Genomic DNA, 23,284 nt, shown 5'->3' with positions numbered 1-23,284 from the left:
TGCAGTCACTCAAACTTCCTGGGTGGAACTGGCTCCAGATGAATGAAACTGTTGAACACATCACCAGCTTGGGGAAAAAAAACACACAAAACCAAGACAATGCAAAACCCAGTGCCTCTATTTAGAAGACAATAATACATTTTTAAAATACATTTCACTCTCTAGGTCTAATGGAAATACTCCTCCACAAGAATATTCTTTTAATCAGGGGAAAAATACCTTTGTGATTTTTAAAACAAGTTTCCGCTTGACAAGTAAAATAAGTGTTATGACTTCTCAAAGCCCTACGCCTACCTTAACATGGAGATGTGCTTTTATCCTCAACAGTCAACTGCCAAGTCTGCATTCACATTAAACCAGCTGACAACCATGACACCAATACCAGTGGAACAAGAACACAATTTTTGAACCCTCCACCATCAAGAAAAATGTTGTGCTGTGGTGTGGTTTGAAAAAACCCCAGACCTTGAGGAGAAACGCATCGTAATATGCAGTAACTGTTCTGAGTTACAATAGTGAAGAGGTCTATACAGCATCACATCTCAAATCATCAGCCTCCTTTTACCTGGAAACTAGAGGTGGTGAACAAGGTTTCACTCAGTGTTTTGGATTAGTTGTACAAATACATTTGTGAAAGCACTGAAGACATGAATAACACACAGTCAGTGCATACTGGTAGTAAGTAGCACACAACACTTGACAGAAAAGACAAGCCTAGGCCTACAGCCCAATTGTCCATTGTTCCAGGGCACACAGGAGCCTGGTGTGTTGCAAGAAGGTCCTTTGCAGCCCACGCTCCCAAGGCCATTTGCAAATGTCCCTTGTCTTGTTTCTGTATTGATTCAGGCCATTTTATTTTCAACACTACAGTGGTTATGATCATCTATGGTTGTCAGTGCACGTACAAAGAGAGTGCAGGGTTGGAAAAAGCAGGATCTCAAGCAGTTTTAAAATGTAATTGTAACTTAGCTGGCAAGAAAAGTCTCCTCCCTTCAAGATAGTGCAGCTTCTCTTCCATCTCTATACCACAAAAAGTTACAACTGACACAATTGTTTCTCTGCAGTAGAGAATGCTGGGTAGTGGTAGTTGGTATTAGGTCAGCTCTACTAGTTTATTCTCCAAGCTCATGTGTTAAAGGAAACCTACTAAGATGTCCTGATGAGCGGTGACCTTTCATCTTCAGTACTCTGAAAGGAAAACAATCACAACACAGCAAGTTAGATGTGACACATCAGAGGGCTTCCATGATGGGGAAGCTGCATGGCTGAGACTCCAGACAAGAAAGGAAAAAGCTCTTGGCTTCTACTCCTAACTACAATTTCCTGTAACAGAACCAGCAGTGCACTATAAAAGTACCAGAGGGTGGGTGGCAGCTTGGGCAGGGAACTTAGGCTCACAGCAGCACCTTACAGATGACAGAAGGCCATAACTGTCGTGCATGGAGGGGGAGAGCATTAACTAGCTGAATTACTTCTCTTTGCAAGAAAAGCAACAAAGGCAATGTAGAGAAAACATGGAATTTAGGTGTCCCATTCTCATTTTAATCCCTGTACAATGTTCAGGAACATCAAAGAGAGATGATGTGAAGCTATACCTGTAGGGTTGGGCAGGAATGCCTGGGACAGGGGCCTCAGGCAGTGGGACAGTTTTGACTCTCTAGTTGAGCCAGCCAGTAACAGGCAAGCTCAAAAGCTTAATGGCAAAAGTCTGTCTTGTAAAGGAACCTGAAGAACCACTTTTGGTTCATGAGAGAATCAAGAATGAGGCCAAGAGAGCCAAAGATCAGCTTCTCAAAGCCACCACTTGAGGCTAGGAGGCTGGAGACTTTGCTGCCAAAGTGCCACCACCGCTGCCAGTACCACACTCCCAAGTCCCACTGGACTAAGACAAAGCACATGAACAGGGTGGCTGGGTGCTCTGGAGGTAGGTGTGAGGGTGCTTTCTCACACTGTTAAAAAGTAGTATTTAGGAAACACCATACAAGCAAGATCACGAAAAGACAACAGCAACTACAAGGAGAAAACAGCCTACTAGAGTACCCAGTCTGTTTCTCTAACCAGAGGATCTGTAGTTTGTATTCTCTGAACCTGACTGCCTTGCCTATAAGGGTGAAATTTTGGCATCAGCTTTCAGCATGACTAGCAACCTTAATGCCAACACATCACGTTATGATAGTTTTCATAAATAGATCTAGAAGTCAGTACTGTCTGGAGAAAATTTTCTGCATGCTGCTGTCTGTAAAATTCACCCATTCCTTGGTAATATATTTGCATTATGATTCTGAAAATTGTTTCTGAGAACATTGTCAGATTGTGTTCTGACAGCGTTCTTAAATACAGTGGACTTCTTGCATCTTATCCACCAGGGTCCTCTAGACAGGCTGATTCTTTCACTGCTGTCAGAAAGGGAATTGGGCACAGGACACATGACCTGCCTTACCACATTCCTCATATTAGCTCCATTCCTTTGCTTTGGTGATTTATTCTGAGTCTATTAGAACTTCCCTTTCCTAGAAAGGTCACGTTAAACAAAAACAACATATAAAAATGTTTGTGTGCACAAGACGCTGAGCAGGTAAAAAGCAACAGAAAGAAAATCAAATTCAGGCAGATATACAGTAAGCAAGGCCAAATTCAAATGCTACTGACCTCTTCACTTATTCCTCGGGACCTGCATGCCAGCACAATAAAAACAATCCCAAAAACAATTCCTAGAGCCATGATTATGAATGGGATTCCAATTACAACACTGGCTTCCAGCAGGACATGCTTGAGTTTGCTGGCAGATGCTTCATCAATCAGAACACTCTGGAAGAGACAGATGTGAGGAGGTAAAAGAAAGATCAATTTCTGTTCTTCCTTTTATGAGACTGCTTTATCTAGTCTGTATTTCAAAAGAAAGTAGATTTTCAACTCTCAGTTTAGGCATGGAACAATACAGGCCTGCAATAATGATGTACAACATTGAAACTGGTACCCTAGAGTCCTCCCCGAATCCAGTTAATGCAGTGATCCAGCTAAAGCACAGGAATATTCAAAACAGATGATACAAAAAAGGATTTGGTCTTGTGAACTCCCACCTCCTCATCTGAGCATCCCTTTTCCTCATGGGCCTTTGACCCTTTCAAAGACCTTTGAAATTAAAAAGACTGTCTGAGAGCGTTTTGCAGGGCTGAACTTGATGCTATGGTCAACAAGCAGCAGAGGATGTTAGTTAAGAACAGCAACAGCTTCCTACCTATCAAAGTGATCGACACCATTTTCTTTTCTGGTTACCTCAAAAACTGTTTTTGCCAGCACACACACAGCACAATGCTGCAATGAAACAACAAAAATACTTACCTCATTTATATACATCACTGGGAAAATCAGCGTTTGGATGTTGCCCGTTTCACTGTGTGAGAAAAAGCAACAATAAAAAAATACTGTTTCACAACTTTTCAACTTGGGGGTTCTGAAGACAGATTATAATCGAACAACGAACAAGGAAACTGTCCCTAAAAAACCTCCGGGCTGTTTCTTCTTGATTTTCACCTCCCTCCTGGAGTAGAACAATCTCAGTCTCCAAGATGGATAGAGAATTCTGTTTTGGGAGCAATGGCATATTTAGGGGCTTGGTTGGGAGGAAAAGAGAAGGATCCATAAGAGGCCCATTAATCACCAACTGAACGGCAGATTTGTGCTGGTCAGCAAGAATGCTAAGCTAAGCTGATGTTAAAGGTTATTTATACTTGCAAAACCCAGAAACTATTCTCCAAGGAACACGCTCACAGCAGCAATCCCCCATCCCCCCCAACATTTGGCACACAGAAAATAACAGCTTATGTATCAGTTGTGTTAATGTAACAGTTCCTAGACACTACAAAATAAGGTGGTGCTGGTCTGAAGAAACATCACTGACTCTTCCAGGAGTATCAGGCAGGTAAAATACTTCTGTTTTATACAATATGTAGCAAAGCTGTGCCAATAAACACCAGCTCAGAGGATTAGTAAAAAGAATAGCTACCACACAGCCTTAGTGGCAAGTAAATCAGTATGTCAGAAAGACACAAGATGCAGGGAACAGTATTTCTGCTCAACTGAGCTGCAATTTGGGGATGTGCCACTCAAACTCGAACACCCAGAAAACCAGGCAGAATCCACCTGCAACAAAGAAGACATGGGGCATTTTACCCACACATAACTTGGGATTGTACCCTGTTCCTGTCTGTAGGATTGTACTGACTGCCAAAATTTCAGTACAAAGATTTCTCTTTACCATATCAACGCAATCACAAGCAAGATCCCTCTACCCGGTCAAACGAGCCCTCTCTTGCCTGCTGTTGTGAGACATACCACTTGGTCTGTGTTTTGTGCTTGTTGGGGAAAGGTAGGGGCAGGCCTCATACCTTTTCACTTCGTTTTCATGTGACCATTACCGAGAAACGATGGTAACGGCAGAATTTATCTCCTGCAAGCTGTGAAGAGTAGAATGGCATGTCCTCACTGCAATGAGTTTGAGCTGCACTCCACGGTGGCAGACGCTCTCTGTGAGCAAACAAGCCAGTGCGATATGACTGATGCACCACAAACACCACGTGGAACTTGTCCATAACATCTTGCTTTTCTTGAATACTGCTTTTATTCTGCAGATGGAACTGCAAAATCTACTTATCTTTGAGAAGAGAGGATACTGCCACTTACAACTGAGATTTGACTGGATTTCTCTCTCTACCACTTGCTGTCTCCAACCAATATTCTATTTGAACACGGCAGACAAATTAATTTTGAATATCGAATCAGATGCAATATATCCACCTAGCAGCAGAGAACACTTACAAAAATTCAGGTAATTTTCGGATATGAACATTGATCTGCATCCTCTTGGCTGCTTTCAGGACAAGCCCTGTCAACTGGGGAATAAAACAAATCAGAGTATCAAAAACTATTAAGTGTATGGCCACAGGGATAACAAGCATGAAACACAACACAGTAAGGGCTGCAATGGGATGCACAGGAATATTTTTCTCATTCAAGCAGCAAAATTTACTCTGGAGAGTGTGTGGGAGGGGGAAGGTGCCATTTTGTGGCAGTTAACCAAAAAGCTGGGTAAGTGGGAGCAGGGTCACGAGAAGAACCTGGCACCAAACCAGATACCAAGCAGCAGCTGCACTAGTAGTCCAATCATTTTCTCATAGTTCCTCCTGCTTTCTCCTCCTGATTCTCTCCCCCATCCTGCTTGGGAGTGAGTGAGTGAGAAGCTGTGTGGTGCTTAGCTGGGGCTAAACCACAAGTGTAAAAAAAACACAGACCATCACTTCCAAGCTCCTTTTATTTCTGACATTTCATGCTGAAAATGCCAACAACTCTTTAAACACCCATAAAGGATGTAATCACTATGCTTCTGTATCTCTTTTCTCATGACTTCATGCTATCTAAATTGAGTCCAACATCCACGGAATATTGATTTCCTCTCTTGGTCCACATACCCAACTTTTTCAGCTTGGGCAAAACACAGTCAAGATAATACTCAGATGCTTGGGATGGCAGGGTGAACCAGAAAAGTAGCCTCACCTGTTTCTAAGAAATATTTTAACTCCTTCATCTCATCATTACCAGTCTGAGGGCATCTCTAATTGCACAACACAAAGGGAAACGTATTTTAATTCTTGCTAACCAGCAGTTTGCTCTATACAAGCAAACCCAAGTAGACCAGTTCCACATAAATTAGTACACCTTCCTTGAGGTCACTGGAACGATGTTGATAGACACCACCCAAGAAGGTGACCTAAACCCATGTGCTTGGATTCCCTATATAACCCTTTTAAAACTGCTGCACTTACAGGATTGATGTCCAGAAATGTCTCGTGGTACTCTTTTTTCGGGTGCATGCCCTCTATGTCTTCTACAAACTTTTGATCTGCTTGGTAGAAATGTGGAGCTGATAGAAATATTGGAGCTCCTAGAATGTGAAAACATAAAAAGTCACCACCTAAACAAGACAGAGCAGGATTCAAAGAAGTCTGTGAGAACCTTAAAACTCATCTCTGTGCCATTTACACTGAAAGGAAAAGTCCATTCTGGAGCTAAAGAATCGACACTCTTGAAGTGTTGAAGCACAGCTTCATGTCTCATGTCTGGTACTTCCTTCTGATTCCTTGATTTAAATCATTGCTGGAGCAGACAGGATCTGACAAGAACATCCCCTCAGATTGCTGCTGCATTTTACAACCAAATGATCACTTGCTGGTGGCAGATCTCACTGAGCACAACTGTAACTCTACGGGCCTCACCAAAGTGTCTTCCTATATTTCAGGCAGAAAGAAGCATGCTCCCCACTGACATTCGTCCAGTCTGCTTCCACACCCTGGTAACATACCTTGCTTACAGACACTGACGTTGAGAACACCAGTGCCAGGACAGTTTCCTGGTGGCACACAGAATCCAGCATTGCCTGGGTTAACCGTCGTGTTAGCAAATACCATGGCAGAGGGCACAAAGCGGTAGGTTGGGATGCCTGCAACAGTTCCCGAGCTGTCGTACACCAGGTACAAAGATCTGCAAGGAGGAAAAGCCAGACCCCAATTTGTTAAGTCTTGAGCACTTTTCTGTGTATCTACTTAAGTCTGCAGTAATCTACAGCCTTCATTTAAGCCTATTCCAAAGATCTTAAGTATTAAATTTACTAGGCTTCTGATCAGCAAATGCTCATTCCATCAACTCTGCTGCTGCACAGAATAGATAATCCTGTGCCAGCTGTGCTGCTCCAGGGACACTAATGCCTGCTTCCAGCATCTCAGGGTCTTACTGTAGTCCCCTATTGCGTCTTGTGTGAGACAGTAATTGTATGTATTACCGAGAGGGACAAGGAAAGGAATACAGAACAAGTTGGCAAGTCCTGAATTCGGCGTAACATGCATCTGTATTGATTTAAATAGGGAATTTCAGCTCAGTTTGGGTATTCACAGACAGGGAAATGGACAAGGGAGGAGACGAGGTGGAACATAAGGAAGGAACACCAAGATTTTCTGCATCTTGCTGCATTTCAAACAGCATTATGTCAAGTCATGAATGCCTAAAGAGGACAATCCAGGTTCTCTAAAAAAGCAGGGCACAGAGGAAGACTTTGGAGGACAGAAGCTTTGGGCAAAGCTGATGTAAATTCTTCCATTCCTCTCATGACTAGGCTCACAAAGCAATCCAGTCTGTCTTTCCGTCATCTTCCAGATTTTCACTTCATGTTGAAATAGCACTTCCTTCACTTGATGCAGATTGGGGTTTCTTTAGTGTATATCTTTCATCCTTCATACCATGAATGAGTGCAGAACACTCACAGTGTTAAATAAAATCACAGGAGGAAAAGCACCAGCCTAACATGAAACGCCAAGAGGAATGGATGTAAATGCTCTGCTTTAAAGTCTGAGTAACATTTTCTTCTCATTACCTGCAGAAATCAGATGAAAAGATATAAATGTTCTCATCTTTACTAATCAGTGGGTGAAAGGATGTCCCATCTGTCCCATTGATCATGTTACATGTCTCTGTTGTCCACCAGCTCAATGACCTGAAGAAAATCAAAAAAAGACAGTAAGGGTTAGAATATCTTTGAGCAGTGGCCATGCTTTAGGAAGTTCATCTTTTGGCTTCTTGGTAACACAGGCTGCCCACTGAAAGAGGTGCTGGATACGCAGGCACGAGCTGCCCCAGCCTTGGCTCTGGGTACAGAGCAGTAAGTGTGGTGCCTGGGAACACTGGATGTGTAGATGTGGAAATACTGTCCCGACAGGTGGTTGGGATGGGTGTCCTACAGGAGGGAAGGAAGAGAGGGTCACCTGTGCCAAAGGGTAGTTAGGGGTTCAGAGATGAGTAGTCCCAGCAGTCTGCTTACTAAAGGCTGGGATATCTTCCCTTCAGAGTTATATGACACATACCAAAATACTGGGGGGCTGGCCTGAAGCTGGTAAGAGCTATAAAAGAACCCTTTTTTGGAGAACAATGCTTATCTTCATCCAAAATGTGAAAAGGGACAGATTTTGACAGAGACCACACTGAAAAACTTACTCTTTTCCTTTCCATTCCACAATCCTTGAGAAGTTAAGGTAGTTGATTTCCCCACTTAGGAAAACATATTCTCCGTCATCGGTTCCGTTCATCTGCAAACAGATACATGAGTTTTTAATCACTGCTCATTTTGTAACACCCAGCTTGTAACTGAAATGAGGTGGCAGGAGTTTAAGCTGTCATCACTTCAAATCCACCTCAGAAGTGATGGACTCCTTGTGAAGTAAGTGCAGTTCATTAAACTCCACCTTGATTATCAATGAGGTGGAAGGATCGGGCTAGATTCTTACCCCTCCCAAGTAAAGGAAATGAAAAAAAGGCTAATCTAATGTTACCTTTGAAATTTGCAACTGAAAAAAACCAGCCCTTAGCCAAAAAAAAAAAAAACAAAAAACCCACCAGAGAAAATAACCTGAGCACTGCAGATGATCTCCAAGAAACAAGTAATCTTCAGAGCCCATGGATATGCAACCAGAAACACCGTGGAAGTCAGTAACAGCTCCAGCACGGAAATAACATGTGATTGCAATCAATGACTAAGGAAATAGGTCAGGAAATGTTCTAGTAGTTTGCAGAAGTGGCCCTGCAAAGCCCATGTTATTCAAGAGAGCACAGGCAATAGTGGAGTGATTTGTCCTTGGGAAGCTTATCCATATCTGATAAAGAGAAGTCAAATAAAACACCCACAGCTGTGCTATAGCCAGTGCTTAGATCCAGCCAAACTGAAGAGGGAACACCCTTTTGCTGTCCCTGCAGCCCATCTCCAGCCTTCCCAACTGGCTGGCTGTGACAGCCCAAACTGTATAGCACCAACATCATTCCCATGTAAAGCATCAGAAGGTCTTGCACACCAGTTACCTTATTAAAGAAACCAAACACTGGATCTATCTCAGGATGCAAAAGATGAATGGTTGACAAGAGCCTGTCTTTGTAGCCCCACAGTAATTCATGGACAGTATGAACTGTGAACAGGGATTCTTGGTACAGAAGCAGCAGCACCTCTGTGGCAAACTGAAGAGGGGTTGACCTGGTCCACTCCATTGCAGTCTGCCAGGGTATCAGAATAAGGGAGAAATGGTCAGATTTCTTGTAGATTAAGTAATACCATCCACATACAAACACAGACACGTTTCAACTGTCTTTTTGGCTTCATTATTTCTGCTCATGGCAAGTAAGTGCTGGCTAACAGGTTCTCCAGCTTTTCTCACACAGGGATGAGCTCTTGCAGGTTCCTGTTCAGCCTGGCACTGTGACACCAGCTCAGTTCTATGTCATTAACTGCCATAGCCTTAAGAAAAGATTTTAAGTGAAATGTGCAAAACTGTTTTCTAAACAGCCTGGATTTCACAAGTATTTTACAGCTGAAGACATGCTTTGAATTTCACCCATAGGAAGTCACAGTTTACACTTTTAAAAGACAGCAATTTCTCCAAAATGCAAACAATACCCATATTTATTCCCTTTGTAGTTGCCAAGTGATTCACAACATGTCTTTAACAAAGCAAAACCAAAAGAAGGGAATATGCCTTGGGCAAACCAACCTGCAGTTCTCTTCACATTACCTGCTACAGTTGATCACAGTAAAAAATCTGAACAGGAGATAATCCTTACCACCACTCAAATCCTGGGAGGAATTGTAAATACACTGACTGTCTTATTTGTAATTTTTAGTAAGCTGAGTCCTATCTACTCCTTTATATAATGCATTTATGTATTCATTCATAAAGTCAGAGAAGGCATTTTTGGAAATGCTGAGGGGAGAGTAGAAATGAATGCATTCTATAATTTAAGTCAATTAAACTAGTACAGGGAGTAAAGGCTTAGTTGCACAACCAACAAATATTTTAGTACAGTCTAATTTCCTTTGGAAGGTAAGACAGCTTTGGATCTGCTTGTTGTCATACTGTTCCTGTATGAGACCCAAAATGATGGTCTGCTTCTGATCACCCAAATAAGACTTTCTTTACAGAGTACTTTCACCTTATTCTCCAGTTCTGCTAACATCTGGAAACCCAACAAGCCTGATCTCTGCTCAGCCCTGCAGTGTGTGTCAGCTTTCAGCACAAGGGTGAGGCGCTAATACTAGAGAGATGTATGGTGAAGGAGCAATATAATAAAAAACCACCACAACAGTCCAGCCCAAAACTGAGTGCAGTGTCTGCCCCAGATAAAAGCTGCCTCTCTGATTCTTGAATCACATTTATCTACCACAAAGACAGAGATAGCATGAAGCAACAAGCTGCAAGTTATGAAGTGTGTTAGGATGATTTCCAAGCAGAAATGAAAGAGAACTCACCACTGCAGGAACATTAACTGTTCTAATCAGGTCCACTTCAGGGTCTCCAACTGACTTCTGAGGTTCAAATACATACGTCTTGGGATTCAGAGCAGACACTTTGGTACCATTGTCCAAAAACTGAACGTGCACTCTTGGCCTGTATTCTCTGAAAAACAAAGTGTTTGTTCTCTAATTAAGTTAAACAAGCATGCATAACATTAATTGCTGTTAACTTACAGCTATTCTACTGCTTTAAGCACATAAAGGGTGGGAACAGTTCGGTAGGAGTGGATTAATTTTTGCTTCTGCTGCTATCAGCAACAGAACTCCCCTTTTTATCAGTGTAAGCTGAATCAGACCTCATAGGGCTATTTCAGAAATGTCACCCCACATGTTCATTTCAGTTTGTATTTTGCCTCATCTTAAAAAACCTCCAAGGAAAGAGAACAATTTTAACAGTACAGAAGGATTTAGAGGCACTAGATATGGGACTGCCCTTGAAGTACAATTTGAAAACTAAACTTTGCTTCAGGCAAAATCCACTCTCAGTCAGAGCAAGATGTAGGCTTCATGTAAGTCTCATTAACATGACCTAAGAACCTACCAGCATCTTACTGCTTGCTTTAAAGTACTTTGCACTAGGACTTCTGGGCTTACATGTACCATGGGCATATTACAAGCTTCATTTCAGCTTTTCTCCTTTAATTTTCAGGCTGGAATCCTGGCCAGAAATTCAACTGCATTTTTGCCCTGAACTACTCATGACCTGGAAGGTTATTTCTGTTACTGTCTACGCACTCAGACAAGCATCATAAAACTCAGGATTGCTGACAAACAAGTGCAGTTGGCAAGAAACATCAAATGCTACCTGCTGGCATGATGAGGAAGTCACATCTTAATTACCCTGAAACACAGGTCATAACCATAATTCAATCCATGGCCACTACCATCTTACAAAGAAGAAGCACACAATTCTGCACAACTGACTAGCTTGGGCTCAAAATGAGCTATACATGTCCCTTCAGTAAAGGGGAATGAAGTAAAGGTTGTCTGTCCATGGCATGAAACCTTTCGTGTACACATGAAGTGAAATGCTCTGCATTTCCCAAGTCTCCATTCACTCAGGAGTTTGTTGACTTTTTCATTGCTTTGCTTCTGGTGTAGATTTTAAGCCCCAACATGTGAAAGTGAATTATTCTGTGAGACCCTGTGCTATGATGTTTTTTATTCATTTCAGATATTACATCCTATCCTGGCTGCACTAGATCCATCAACGCAGCTGTATTAATCTGGTTCAGGCTTTCAACTGGAAAGGCCTGGGAAACTGTTTCAACCATTTCCCATCTTTCTTACACAAACAGCAAATCTACCACTCTTCAGCATCAATACCACCAAGGAAAATTTTGGTCTGGCCACACTTCCAGCCTGAGTTGGCACGAGCCTCTTGTACAGCAACCTACTTCATATCCAGGGCTTGAACTGAGGGGATGGCAATGAACAATTGTAAGTGCCTTCCCTAAAATAGGCCAGAGTTAACCTGAGAAGCCTCTCCAAGTGTAAAAGGGTAGGAGAGGAAAATAATACTCTCTGATTAGAGATACAAGTAGGAGGATCTCAGATGTTAAAGACAAAAAGCTGTGTATGTGTGCAAGAGCAGACAATATTGAAGTGTTCTTTAGGCTTGGGCAGATAAGCAGCTTGTACTTTATAATTATTTTATATGCTGCAAATTTAACTTCCAGGATTTTAAAATACAAGTGCTAAATTGGTATTTTTGTGGGTTTTTTGTGTTTTTTTTGTTTTTTTTTTTGTGTTACAGAATCTAACTCTGTTGTTCCAAACTATGAACTGCAGGAAGAATATGCAGGAAGAGATTTATTTAGCCTTCCCACCTCCTCTCTGTCACTCAGATTTTTTAACTCTGCTTGTCTGAGCCAGTTTACTTCCAGCCTTTCTCCCCAGTACCCTGTTTCATAAGAGCACTGAACCACATACTTCAAGTTTAGGGCATTTTAGGTGTTATACCACATGCTAAACCTAAATGAGTTTTTAAGGCTTTGCTACGCAGGGCATGTGAGATAAAGTTGGTGTTTATTCTCTGGCTCCAGCATGCGACACCCCTCCTTTCTCCCTCTCCTCCCACATGCCTCCTCTCTTCCTTCACCCACCACTGCAGTCTGATACCGGCAGTGACAGCCAGGCAAGGATTAACAAATCTGCTGGAAAAGAGCACTCTGTTTCCTAACTTTCCTCTTCCTTCTATCAAACTGAGCACAGAACAATCAAATCCTGTTTGGACATGTCAAGATCAGACTAACCAAACAAGCCAGAAGCAACTGAAACACGCACCCTCCCTCCCTCCCTCACACTCCAACAAACAATTTAGGGAGAGTCACCCAGCTGGGAGAGTCTGCATCACCCAGCTGGCTCACAGCCAGCCTGTGGTGTTGCTGGGGAAGGCTCTCCCAGCTAGCCACAAACCAGAAGCTCTGGCTGGGCCTCCCCTTGGGAACAGACCAACCCAGCCAGCTACACCACCAGCCCCGTCCATCTCATCACACTCTCTCATGGATAAGGTGCAGCTTCACAACTGGGGCTATGCATAACAGCCAGGAGACAGCCAGAACTAAGAAAAGAAGAAAGAATTAAGGTAGCTAAGGGGATTGAGTACCAGGCTGCAGAAAAGCATGGGCCTATGTGGTTTCATGTAGCTCTACTACACCTAGAGCTGACCCTATTTATCTTCCTGACAGAGAAAATGTAGGGCTAGCTAATTATCAGCATTATACTAGAGACTTGAAGATTAGGAACTTGAAAGATTATGTCTTTTCTCCAGCCCTACCAGTTTATCTAAGACAAGGTATTTTGCCATGTAGTTTGCCAAGGCTAAACAGACAGTACTGAAATAGAGAGGAAATGGGGAAAAAGATTGATGGCAGAGGGTGAAGCAAAGCTGAGGTGTGGGAGGAAAGAAGCAGAAAGGCAAGATACACTGCAGAGGCCAAAGCTACCACAAAGGCTCTCCCTTTTATTCTACAGTATTCTTTTTAAACACTAACAACCAGATTCTGATCTTTTTGCAGCACAGATAAAGACATCTCCTTCTGGCACTGAGCTGAATGAGTGTGTATGACTAGAAGTGAGTCTGACAATGAGAAATCAACCTTTTGCCATGGTTTTCATACCTCTGTAACTTCAAAGACCATACTACTTCCTGCCACAGCACTACTCCTGGTTTACATTGCTGCATGCAAAGCAGAATGAATCTCTAAAGGAAAACTCATTTGTAAGGTGACTTTAAAATTCCTCTACATGCAGCAGATAGTTTTGTGTGCAGCCATATCACACAGAAGGAAAGTTCAAGAGGCCAGATAAAGTTCCAACACTGCACGTAGCTTTAGTAATTCTATGTCTGTACAAATGGTAGATATGTCTGAATCCAAGTTGGTTTTACAGTGGGGGTTGGCTGAGGAAGATCCTTATAGTACCACTCTTTAACTGGTTTTCTGGCCACATTTTACCAATGCAAATTGTGCAACTTCAGCTGGGAGGTAATTTTTGAGTGAACACATGAATCATCCTCTCCCCAGACTCTCAAACCTCACACAACTGTTCTTTCCTCAAATAAGACACTCTACTAGGATGCAAACAACTTCCTCTGTGTCCAGCAGCTGAGGAACAGCAGCACACAAGCAATATCTTACCCAATATCTGACAGAACTCTCTGTCTTAATCCAAAACTGATCTCAGGTGCTCCAAATGTCAGTCTAGTTGTGCTGTCTGGGTGGTGTATGATGATGCTCCCTTGAATGTAAGTAATCACACATTAATAGCTAGGTTTTCCTCCTAGAACTGGATCCCAAGCACTCTGGGTCCCACTTTCTGGCTTCCTCACAGACAACAGGTTTAGCGCGATGTGAAAACAGTGAAATGATGATCCTACCGGTAGGTGTATGGCCCTATTTCCTCTACAAGAGGAGTATCGCCTTGAAGCACTTCCAAAGGATTTGTCACATTAAAGAAGTAGAACTGCATGTAGACTGGTGGAGGAGGATCCTCCCAGGCTTCAAAGGTTTCCGTGCCATTTTTCAATACTGTTCCCTAAAACAGGAGGAAGACAGATTAGCTGTTAATGACAGATGCTGTAAGATATTTATAGGAAAGAAGGAATTCTATGCCCTTAGAATAAGCACAGGCAATAGAATTTGAGACTCCAATTCTACAATGCTTATAAATACATTTTTGAAGCATCTCACTAAATATCCACAAGATCAGACACACGCTACAGGCTCACAGGCTAAGGGCGTACCTTTATTGGCTTTGTTGTTCTACTTCTTTCCACAAACACTTCTGCCTGACATTTTTCAGAATGAAGACTTACCAGTTATTACAGAGTAATCCTGTCCCAGCAAACCCCTAACCTGGTATAAGATACTGTCATGGTTTAAACCGTAGCCAGACAGCTTGTTCACTCACTCCCAGTGAGTGGTGCTGGGCTGAGAGCAATCCATCTCTGGTATGGCCAGAATGACCACACACCTCATTTAAGTGTTTTACTAATTCTTCTGGATTTTGCAGTTGTTCAGTGGTGAAATTCCAAAGTACCGGAGGGGCCCGCTGACCTAGATACTTGCCCATACTATCCCACACACCCTGCCACTCATGACTGTCCAGCCTCAGGGAAAATCTCTTGGTCCTCCTACATCGTCGTTTGACCCCAGACAAGACCCAAACCTGACTCTGCTTAACTCTTGAAATCAGTTGTGGGCAAAACACACTCTGTATGCGTGCCAGCATGGTGATCCCCATCACAATCAGCAAACAAGTCTCAACAGCATTAAAAGGCCATTCAAAAACTTCAAAACTCTCAAATGTAAATGGTCTGGGGAACGACTGGGAGGGTAAAAGAATGTCTCCTTCACAGGTTGAGCACCTGAGAAGGAGAAAAGACATGTGTAATTGCTAAGCACTTCTATTATATACCTCCCAAAGTATAAAGGTGGGGACCACACTGGGAACATAAGACAGATCAGTTTCATGATCAATAATTCCATTGTATTACAAGTCATTACCATAAAGTACAATGAGACAAAAACCTTATCCCAAGCCCCACACTTGAAAAACACTAATACAGCAAATACCGGATGGACGTAAGATACGATATACTGAAACTGTGAGATCAAGAGGAACAAGCTTGAGAGCCAATAAATCAGCATTGTGACGAGTGACTATCAATCCAGTCAGATCTGTCGTTATCTCAACCCCTCATGCCCCACGTTGGGCACCAAAAGAGCTGTTGTGGTTTAAACCCTATCCAGACAGCTTGTTCACTCACTCCCAGTGAGTGGTGCCAGGCTGAGAGCAATCGAGGCCCCCCACCGCCCCGGGGCTCTCCCCTTCCCCGCTCCCGGAGGAACGGGAAGGAGGATCAAAAGAGTGCAACTCCCATGGGTTGAGACAAGAACAGTCCAGCAACCAATGTACAACACAAATCACCACTGCTACCACCAACGACAACAATGATAAGAGAAAATAACAAGGGAAGAGAATACAATACCACCGGCCAAGAAACGAGTCCCACCTGGAAGCCCGTGTCCTTCCGGGTAACTCCCAGTTACCCCCCACACTGGGCATGATGTGCTGTGGTATGGAATACCTCCTTGGCTAGCCTGGGTCAGGTGCCCCGTCTCTGCTTCCTCCCAGCTTCCCCTCCTCCCTGGCAGAGCATGAGCCTCACAAATCCTTGGTCAGGGTAAACATCACTTAGCAATAACTGAAAACATCGGTTTCATCAACACTGTTCCCAGGCTGGAAGTCAAAACACAGCACTGCACCAGCTACCACGAAGGAGAACAATGACTGCTACTGCTGAACCCAGGACAGATACCATAAATAGTTATTTTCCTGCAGCAATGAGAGCACATGCAACTCCAGACCCATGGACTCTCAGTCTATTTGTAACCAACAGGGACCTACAAAAGACAAGCTATAAACGGTTATTTTATGAGAGAAGCACTTAAGTAATGAATCAGTAATTTCTTTACCTACCAGCATAAACATGTTATAAGGAAAGTCACAACCACAACCTCTAGGTAGCTGCAATAGAAATATATAATATAGGTCTCAACCCCTTGTTTTATTACCATTATATTTGAGTTAAAACTCACCCGCAACTACAAAAGTATCACCACCAAAATCAAGGCTTTTCCTATAGTTACAACACTGGTTCTACCACTGTGGTAGCATTACAGAAATTTGGCTTGCAGAGTGGAATTTTCAGAAATAAGTGCAAAGAAAACTACATCTTTTAAAACCTTATCACCTGTAGGCAGAAGGGAAGGAGGGAATAATTTGCAATTAAATGGGTCTCATCAACACGTGCTCTTTTTATTCTTTTGAGAAAACAAGTCAAATACTGTAAATGCAAGCTGAAAAGCAGGCCAGACTGGACAACTGCCATTCCTTGGTTACTGTTTATGGGGGCCTTCACTCACTTCATCAGCCACAGTTGCCTCAGGACTCTCCTGAAGTTGGTTTGTACGATCAGGAATAGGAAACCTCCCCAGATCAGATGTAGTGTTTCCATAGTTTCACCCTAAACAGCTGGGAGCAAGACAGCAATGTATTTAAGATAACCTCCAGATGACCATGATAGCTTTTCTTCACATGCAAATAACCACATTCCAAAGTCAACTTATTTCCAAAACGGTGAAGTAGTGAACTACAGATGTCTGCTCCCTTCCTAAGTTGTACAAAGCTCACATGTGACAGCACGTGCATGAAACACCACAAGTATAAGCTTGACACGGATAAACAGAGTAACTATTGCCTGTCCTGACCTTAACCATCTATATCGAGGGATTTGAACTGTTCCCTTAAAACTAACGTGCAATGTTTAAAAAAATAAGTGCACCCTGGCCATATTCATTCCAGTTTTAGGCTCCAGTCAATCCCTTATGATGGTGAGATCACCTTTATAGTGTTCAGGGAGGCCATGGCCCCCTTCCCCCCTCTCCTGAGCTAGACTGAACACAAGAAGCTCCTCAACTCAATGTATCAATGCTAAATGTAAGGTGGGTTTCTATCATGCTCTCTTTATATACTTGTATGCATCAGATTACATGCAGTAAGCATTAATAAGAAGGAAATGCAAGAGCCTTTATCTGGCAGGTCAGTTTAAACACAGGCTTTTGAGATTCTGAAATCACAAGCGAACCCTTGGGAGATTGGCTACGGAGCAAACGGGTAGTGAAACAAAGTCATCTGGTGACTTGTTTCCTGCATCTGTCTGGCACCATTTGGATCTCCCGCAGAAATGACATGTCTATTTATAGCTCTGTACAGTGACAGCTCCAGTTATAAACCCAGATTCACAAACCTCTGAGCTGGAGTCAGGCAGACTCTGTGAAACTCTCAAATACTGAAATATGGTAAGCTTTTCAGTTTTTCACCAAATGTTACCCAATGGGTCTGTCACATGGTATTACACAGCCTAGAGCTGAGAGAAAAACACAAGCACATATTTTTGAGCAAAACATATGTCCATGTCCCTCAGCTGGTGACATCCAGGGTTAGTTCTGCTGCCTTTCCTCTGCACCAGAGCAGGGTCTGGTGTTACACCAGTGGGTTTTTTCATCAGAGCTTGTGTTCACGACTAGGGTGGGCAGGCTGCAAGATACTAGAACACAGCACTGCTTTTTAATCCAAAATATGTAAAAGACACGGCTCTGCTGTTGTTACTGCTGCTGTATTGTAAGGCCAGAGAATCAGATTTTTCCTCTTGCACATTTATACACAAGCATCCTGGGTTCAGCAGTAGCAGTCATTTTTCTCCTTCTTAGTAGCTGGTGCAGTGCTGTGTTTTGACTTTCAGCCTGGGAACAGCACTGATAACACCGATGTTTTTAGCTGTTGCCAAGTAATGTTTACTCTGACCAAGGACCATGCTCTGTCAGGGAGGAGGGGAAGCCAGGAAGAAGCAGAGACTGGACACCTGACCCAAACTATCCAAAGAGGTATTCCATACCACAGCATGTCATGACCAGGATGTAGAACTGGGGGCAGTTACCCAGAAGGCCTAGATCACTGCTCAGGTTGGGCTGGATATCAGTTGGTGGGTGGTGAGTGGTTGTATTCTCTTCCCTTGTTTTTTCCCTTATGATTATTATTATTGGTAGTAGCAGTAGTGGGTTTGTGTTATACCTTAGTTACTGGAGTGTTCTTATCTCAACCTGTGGGAGTTACATTCTTTCAATTTCCTCCCCATCCCTCCAGGAGCAGGGGGAGGAAGGTGGGAGGGAGCGAGCAAGCAGCTGTGTGGTTCTGGGTTGGCTGGGCTTCAACCACAACAGCAAGAAAAAGAGACACAAAGTATTCAGAAGCTAAAACCAGTGGACAATTATCATCTGCTGTCTACATTCAGAAGCAGAGCAGAGGTTCTCCTTTCCAAGCGGAGTCCATACTCACTTCAAGTGTGCCAACGCATCCTTCCTACTCACTTTGTCATGCCAGTCCTGAATTTGCAGCTTATTTGCTGGTGTTTTCCTTGTCTTGACCATACTTCACACAAAGGAAATAAAAAGCAAGCTTCCCTTACACAAAGTTACTGTTACTGTTAGTGATGGGGGGTGGGAAATGGTGCTGAACATTATTGGAACTTACACAGAAAGGAGCATCTCAGGTGATCTTCATAAAAGCTCCACTTAACCGTGCTAGGAGCTCTAGTATTTCAAAACAAACAGGAACGGCAAAAAATTATCAATACACAAACTAAATCAAGGGATGAGGTATCTTCCCTGTCCTTTTGGGTCCCAAACACTCCAGAAAATCCAGCTCCAGAGATGGCTGGCAGCCGATGCCCAGTGACATTTCAAGGGTTTAGAAGACTTAAGTGTTTTCTAAAATAATCAGTGTGAGGTATATGGCATAAAGAATCGTAGAATCACAGCCTGGTTTGGGTTGGAAGGGATCTTAAAGTTCATCCAGTTCCAGCCCCTGCCATGGGCAGGGACACCTTCCGCTAGACCAGGTTGCTCCAAGTACCATCCAGCCTGCCCTTGAACACTGCCAGGGATGGGGCAGCCACAGCTTCTCTGGGCAACCTGTGACAGTGCCTCACCTGAGGTAGAGGACTGATTGCCCAGGTTTGGAATTAGGTGTACAAATCAAAGATCTTTATATTCATAAGCTGCAAGCAAGAATATAATCATGTAACCAACAGAGAGCACATGGCAAGCACTGTTAGGAGCTAGGAAGGACTTTCTCCTGTGGGCAGCTAATCTATTCCTGTTCATTACAGGGTTTTTCCAGTTATTTGCTGGTTTTTCAGGTGTCAGCCCCTGACAATGAACAGATACTGATAAGCTGGACATCTGCGTGGCATGGCACCCTAATTCACAAAAAGCCATCAAGACTGGCAAATAAGACAGAGGATAAGTTGACAATATTTGAATGCCTTCTGGGAAAGGTGCTTCCACTGTCCTTGTGACGACACATCTCCCTGATGATTTTCAAGGAAGTGTCACACCAGGCTGGATTCCCCACTCTTCCCACACCCTCTCTGTAACCAGGCACCCTGCCTTTGGCTGTAAAGAATGCACTACAGAAACCCCCTGCTGAAAGCTAACCAATCCTCAGTGGTTCACAGGTCCTGGGTTTGGACACAGGTGTGCTTCAGCTGCTCCAAAACTCGACTGCAAGTCAGCTCTGTTTCAGGACTGCTGAGAAGCTCTCAAAGGAGCATGGTGCTGGAGTGTGCCCAAAGAAGAGCAATGAAGCTGGAGAGGGTTTAGAAACAAAGTCCTATGAGGAGCAGCTGAGGAAGCCGGGGTAGTTCAGTCTGGAGAAAAGGAGGCTCAGGGGAGACCTTAATGCTCTCTACAACTGCCTGAAAGGAGGATGGAGCAAGGTGTGAGTCAGTCTTCTCCCAGGTTACAAGTGATAGGACAAGAGGAAATGGCCTCAAGCTGCGCCAGTAAAGGTTTAGGATGGATATTAGGAAAAATTTCTTCACCAAAAGGGTTGTCGAGCACTGGAACAGGCTACCTGGGGAAGTGGTGGAGTCCCTGTCCCTGGGGGTATTTACAAGATGCATAGACGTGGCATTTAGGGACATGATATGGCAATGATGGGTTTATGGATGGACTTGATGACCTTAAAGGTCTTTTCCAACCTAGATGATTCTATGAACTACCTATCATAAGGACAATCTCTTGCCCTTGCTGCACCTCCTCCAGTGACAGAGTGGATGAGGCTAGGAAGGGCCAGAGCACAGAGATAATGCTTCATGTCCCATGCTCTGCCCTGCAAAGAGCTGGAAAAGCTCAAGTCTTGACACATTTCAAAGGCAAATAGAGAGTTGTCTATTTGCACAAAGCTGCACACATGGTTACACAAGAGACAGCGGCTTTCTAGACTACACATGAATGAGAAAAAGTTCATGTGAGATAAAGCCCATGTTGAAAGCAGCTGAATCAGCAGAGTAACTGGGAGCACGCTGCTTTGGGGCTGAGATCTGCATGCTGGAGTTTGGGTGTGTGGCTGCCACACAAGTCCAGGAGGGAAGCAGTGGCTGGCACAGGGTACAGGACACTGGTTTCTGTTCAATCCAGACGTACGCCAGCATGAGCTGAAGAGTGGTAAGCAGGGAAAGACTGAGCTCTGGAAATTTATCCTGCATTACTGAAAGCTCTGCTGAGTGAATACCAACTTACTCTTACATAATGAACCATTAAGGGTAAGGAGCATGTGGCTAAGAGGTAATACGCATAAGGAGGATCACACCTAATTCCTGACAGCTCTACACTCTCTCATCAAACCATGTTTTTATACCCCACTGCTCTTTTGATAAGAGCATGAAACAGCGTCGAAACCAGGAGTTCCACTGTGATGCAGAGGATGGCGGGGTCCTTTCCAAAGACCTCTGATCTGGGATATGAGGCTGCACATGTCTTTGCAAAGGTGCACTGCTTTGCCTTGATTTGCATGCAACTTTGCATACATGAACATGCACATCACCCCATACCTGGCTTTAAGACTGCCCTAGAAAAGGTACGGGCTGATGATCAGATGACTTCAGGATAAGTCAGGGTAACTCGCCACCCTCTACTATGAGGGTAATGAGGCCCTTGCACAGGTTGCCCAGAGAAGCTGTGGCTGCCCCATCCCTGGCAGTGTTCAAGGCCAGGTTGGACGGGGCTTGGAGCAACCTGGTCTAGTGGAAGGTATCCCTGTCTGTGGCAGGGAATTGGTACTGGGTGAGCTTTAAGGTCCCTTCCAACCCAATCCAATCTGTGATTCTATGATAAACCATCCACTGCCCCTGCTACATTCCAGCAAAGCAGAAACATGTACTTGAGAACAAACACTATCGGAACAGCTCCTGAAGAGTAGCTGACACACTGCCAGGCTGCACAACAGCTTAACCTATGGTAGCCTCTTTTTTTTGGCTATCCCCCAAAGTTTACAAGCATGCTTCAGAGTGCCACAACTTGCTCTACAATGACTGGCAACCTGCAAATGCACTTACTAAACCCAGCTGATTTAAGGTAAGGCAAAACAGCTTCTGTGTTAGGAAGTGCTCCCTATCAGTACTCCAAAAGGCATTAACTAACATGGCTGACTCTTCTCACTTGACCACAGGATGAATGCAAAGAGCCAGTATGAGCAGACCACAAACACTGAAGGGCTGTGCATTCATAACCATGCTCGGCTGGGTGTCCCCAAAATGTGCTGCAAGCACCCTGTAACAACAGGGTTAAATGCTTCACTGTCATCACCTAGCCTGGGCTACTACCACATATTTCAGCCCATAGCACCCCTGGCTGTGCTCCAGAGGCAGTAGCAAATGAAGCAGCAGAACAAGCTACTGTATGAAGGTTGCAAGAAATCTGTGGCAGGGATGCCAAAACAGGGGGGTGGGGGTTGGTGTCCCTTGCTCACCCCATGTGCTACTGCTCTGGAGAAGCCTTCTCACTACAGCTGCTTCCTCACAGCCAATAAAATCGCTTCAGTAGAACTGATTTTTCTCCTATTCACTCAGTTTTCATGCAGCCCAGGCCCAGTGCAGCCTCAGATCAACCCCGAGCCTCAGCCCAGCTGGCTGATGCAGGGCAGGAGAGGGCTCACTGCCCAGGGATGCTCCTGCCCTCCCCCAGCCACAGCTGGTGCAAGGAGGGAGCTGTACCACGCCACCCGCCAACCCCTACTTCCCTCCCTCCATCCTCTTCCAGGATTATTTTGAGAGGGAATAAACCAGTCGGAAGGGACTGGGGTGGGAATAGGGCCGTGGTCTCACCTGCTTCACCTGCAGGTCCACCACAGTCTGGAAGACGTGTGCTACCAGCAAGGAGATGCTGGCGATGAGCAGCGTCATGGCCAGGACCCCCACGGTGACGAGGCACAGCGACTTCATGGTTGCAGCCGAGGAGGGATCCAGGTACCACCGCCACCGCCGCCGCCAGGCCCCGGGCCGGGCGCAGGGGCGGGAGCCCGCCTCGCTCCGCCCCGACCGCCGACGGGCCGGGAGGAGCCGCCGGTGCCACCCGCCCCGCAAGGGCGGGAGGAGGGGCATAGCAGCTCTCGCCGGGGGAGGTTTGTGACCCGGGTCTGGCGAGGCTGCGCTGGGGGATCAGGCTGCTCGCCGTGCCCTGCTTACCAGGAGAGGGGGAAATGGCTCCCAAATCATGTGTGTTTGTTCCTGCTTGGAAGACGAGCTCCCGCTGGCACAGCTGAAATTTCTCTGTCCGCCGTGGATGGATCTGCTAGGGTGCATCTCCCGATGCATCTTTAAAAGATTTTCTGAAAAACAAGAACAGCTATTCTTCAGCAAGATCGTAGAATCATGGAATGGTTTGGGTTGGAAGGGACCTTAAAGCGCATCCAGTTTCAACCCCCTGCCATGGGCAGGGACACCTTCCACTGGACCAGGTTGCTCCAAGATCCATCCAGCCTGGCCTTGAACACAGC

General features: G+C 44.4%; 1 protein-coding gene across 2 annotated transcripts; it reads right to left on the bottom strand.

Annotated features, from left to right (window-relative positions):
• Nucleotides 1-95: 95 nt before the first annotated feature.
• Nucleotides 96-22,823, bottom strand: SCARB2 (scavenger receptor class B member 2). Of its 2 annotated transcripts, XM_057429950.1 has the most exons (13): nt 22,614-22,823; nt 14,262-14,419; nt 10,337-10,484; nt 8,899-9,087; nt 8,041-8,132; nt 7,424-7,543; nt 6,359-6,537; nt 5,823-5,941; nt 4,819-4,892; nt 3,343-3,394; nt 2,650-2,808; nt 2,441-2,510; nt 96-1,188 (listed from the first exon to the last, which is right to left on the bottom strand). In XM_057429950.1, the coding sequence occupies exons 1-12, from the start codon at nt 22,728-22,730 to the stop codon at nt 2,481-2,483; spliced, it is 1,437 nt and encodes a 478-aa protein (XP_057285933.1). In that variant the 5' UTR covers nt 22,731-22,823; the 3' UTR covers nt 96-1,188; nt 2,441-2,480. The 2 variants fall into 2 exon arrangements, with proteins under 2 accessions (XP_057285933.1, XP_057285932.1); XM_057429949.1 differs by lacking the exon at nt 2,441-2,510 and having other exon boundaries at nt 22,614-22,822.
• Between the last annotated feature and the right edge of the window lie 461 nt (nt 22,824-23,284).

This window comes from Pezoporus wallicus, unplaced genomic scaffold (genome assembly GCF_028554395.1).
Source record: "Pezoporus wallicus isolate ANWC-B61680 ecotype Strahan unplaced genomic scaffold, APGP_CSIRO_Pwel_v1 contig_7351, whole genome shotgun sequence".
Lineage (NCBI taxonomy): Eukaryota > Metazoa > Chordata > Aves > Psittaciformes > Psittacidae > Pezoporus > Pezoporus wallicus.
Note: the sequence above shows the minus strand (reverse complement) of the source record. Positions and strands in the feature narration are given on the sequence as shown.

Coding starts and splice junctions, on each gene's coding strand:
- SCARB2 (XM_057429949.1), bottom strand. CDS start 22,730: ATGAAGTCGCTGTGCCTCGTCACCGTGGGGGTCCTGGCCATGACGCTG. Junction 14,420..22,613: donor TGGACCTGCAGGTGAAGCAG/GTGAGACCACGG, acceptor CTCCTGTTTTAG/GGAACAGTATTGAAAAATGG. Junction 9,088..10,336: donor CAGTTAATGTTCCTGCAGTG/GTGAGTTCTCTT, acceptor ATACCCTGGCAG/ACTGCAATGGAGTGGACCAG.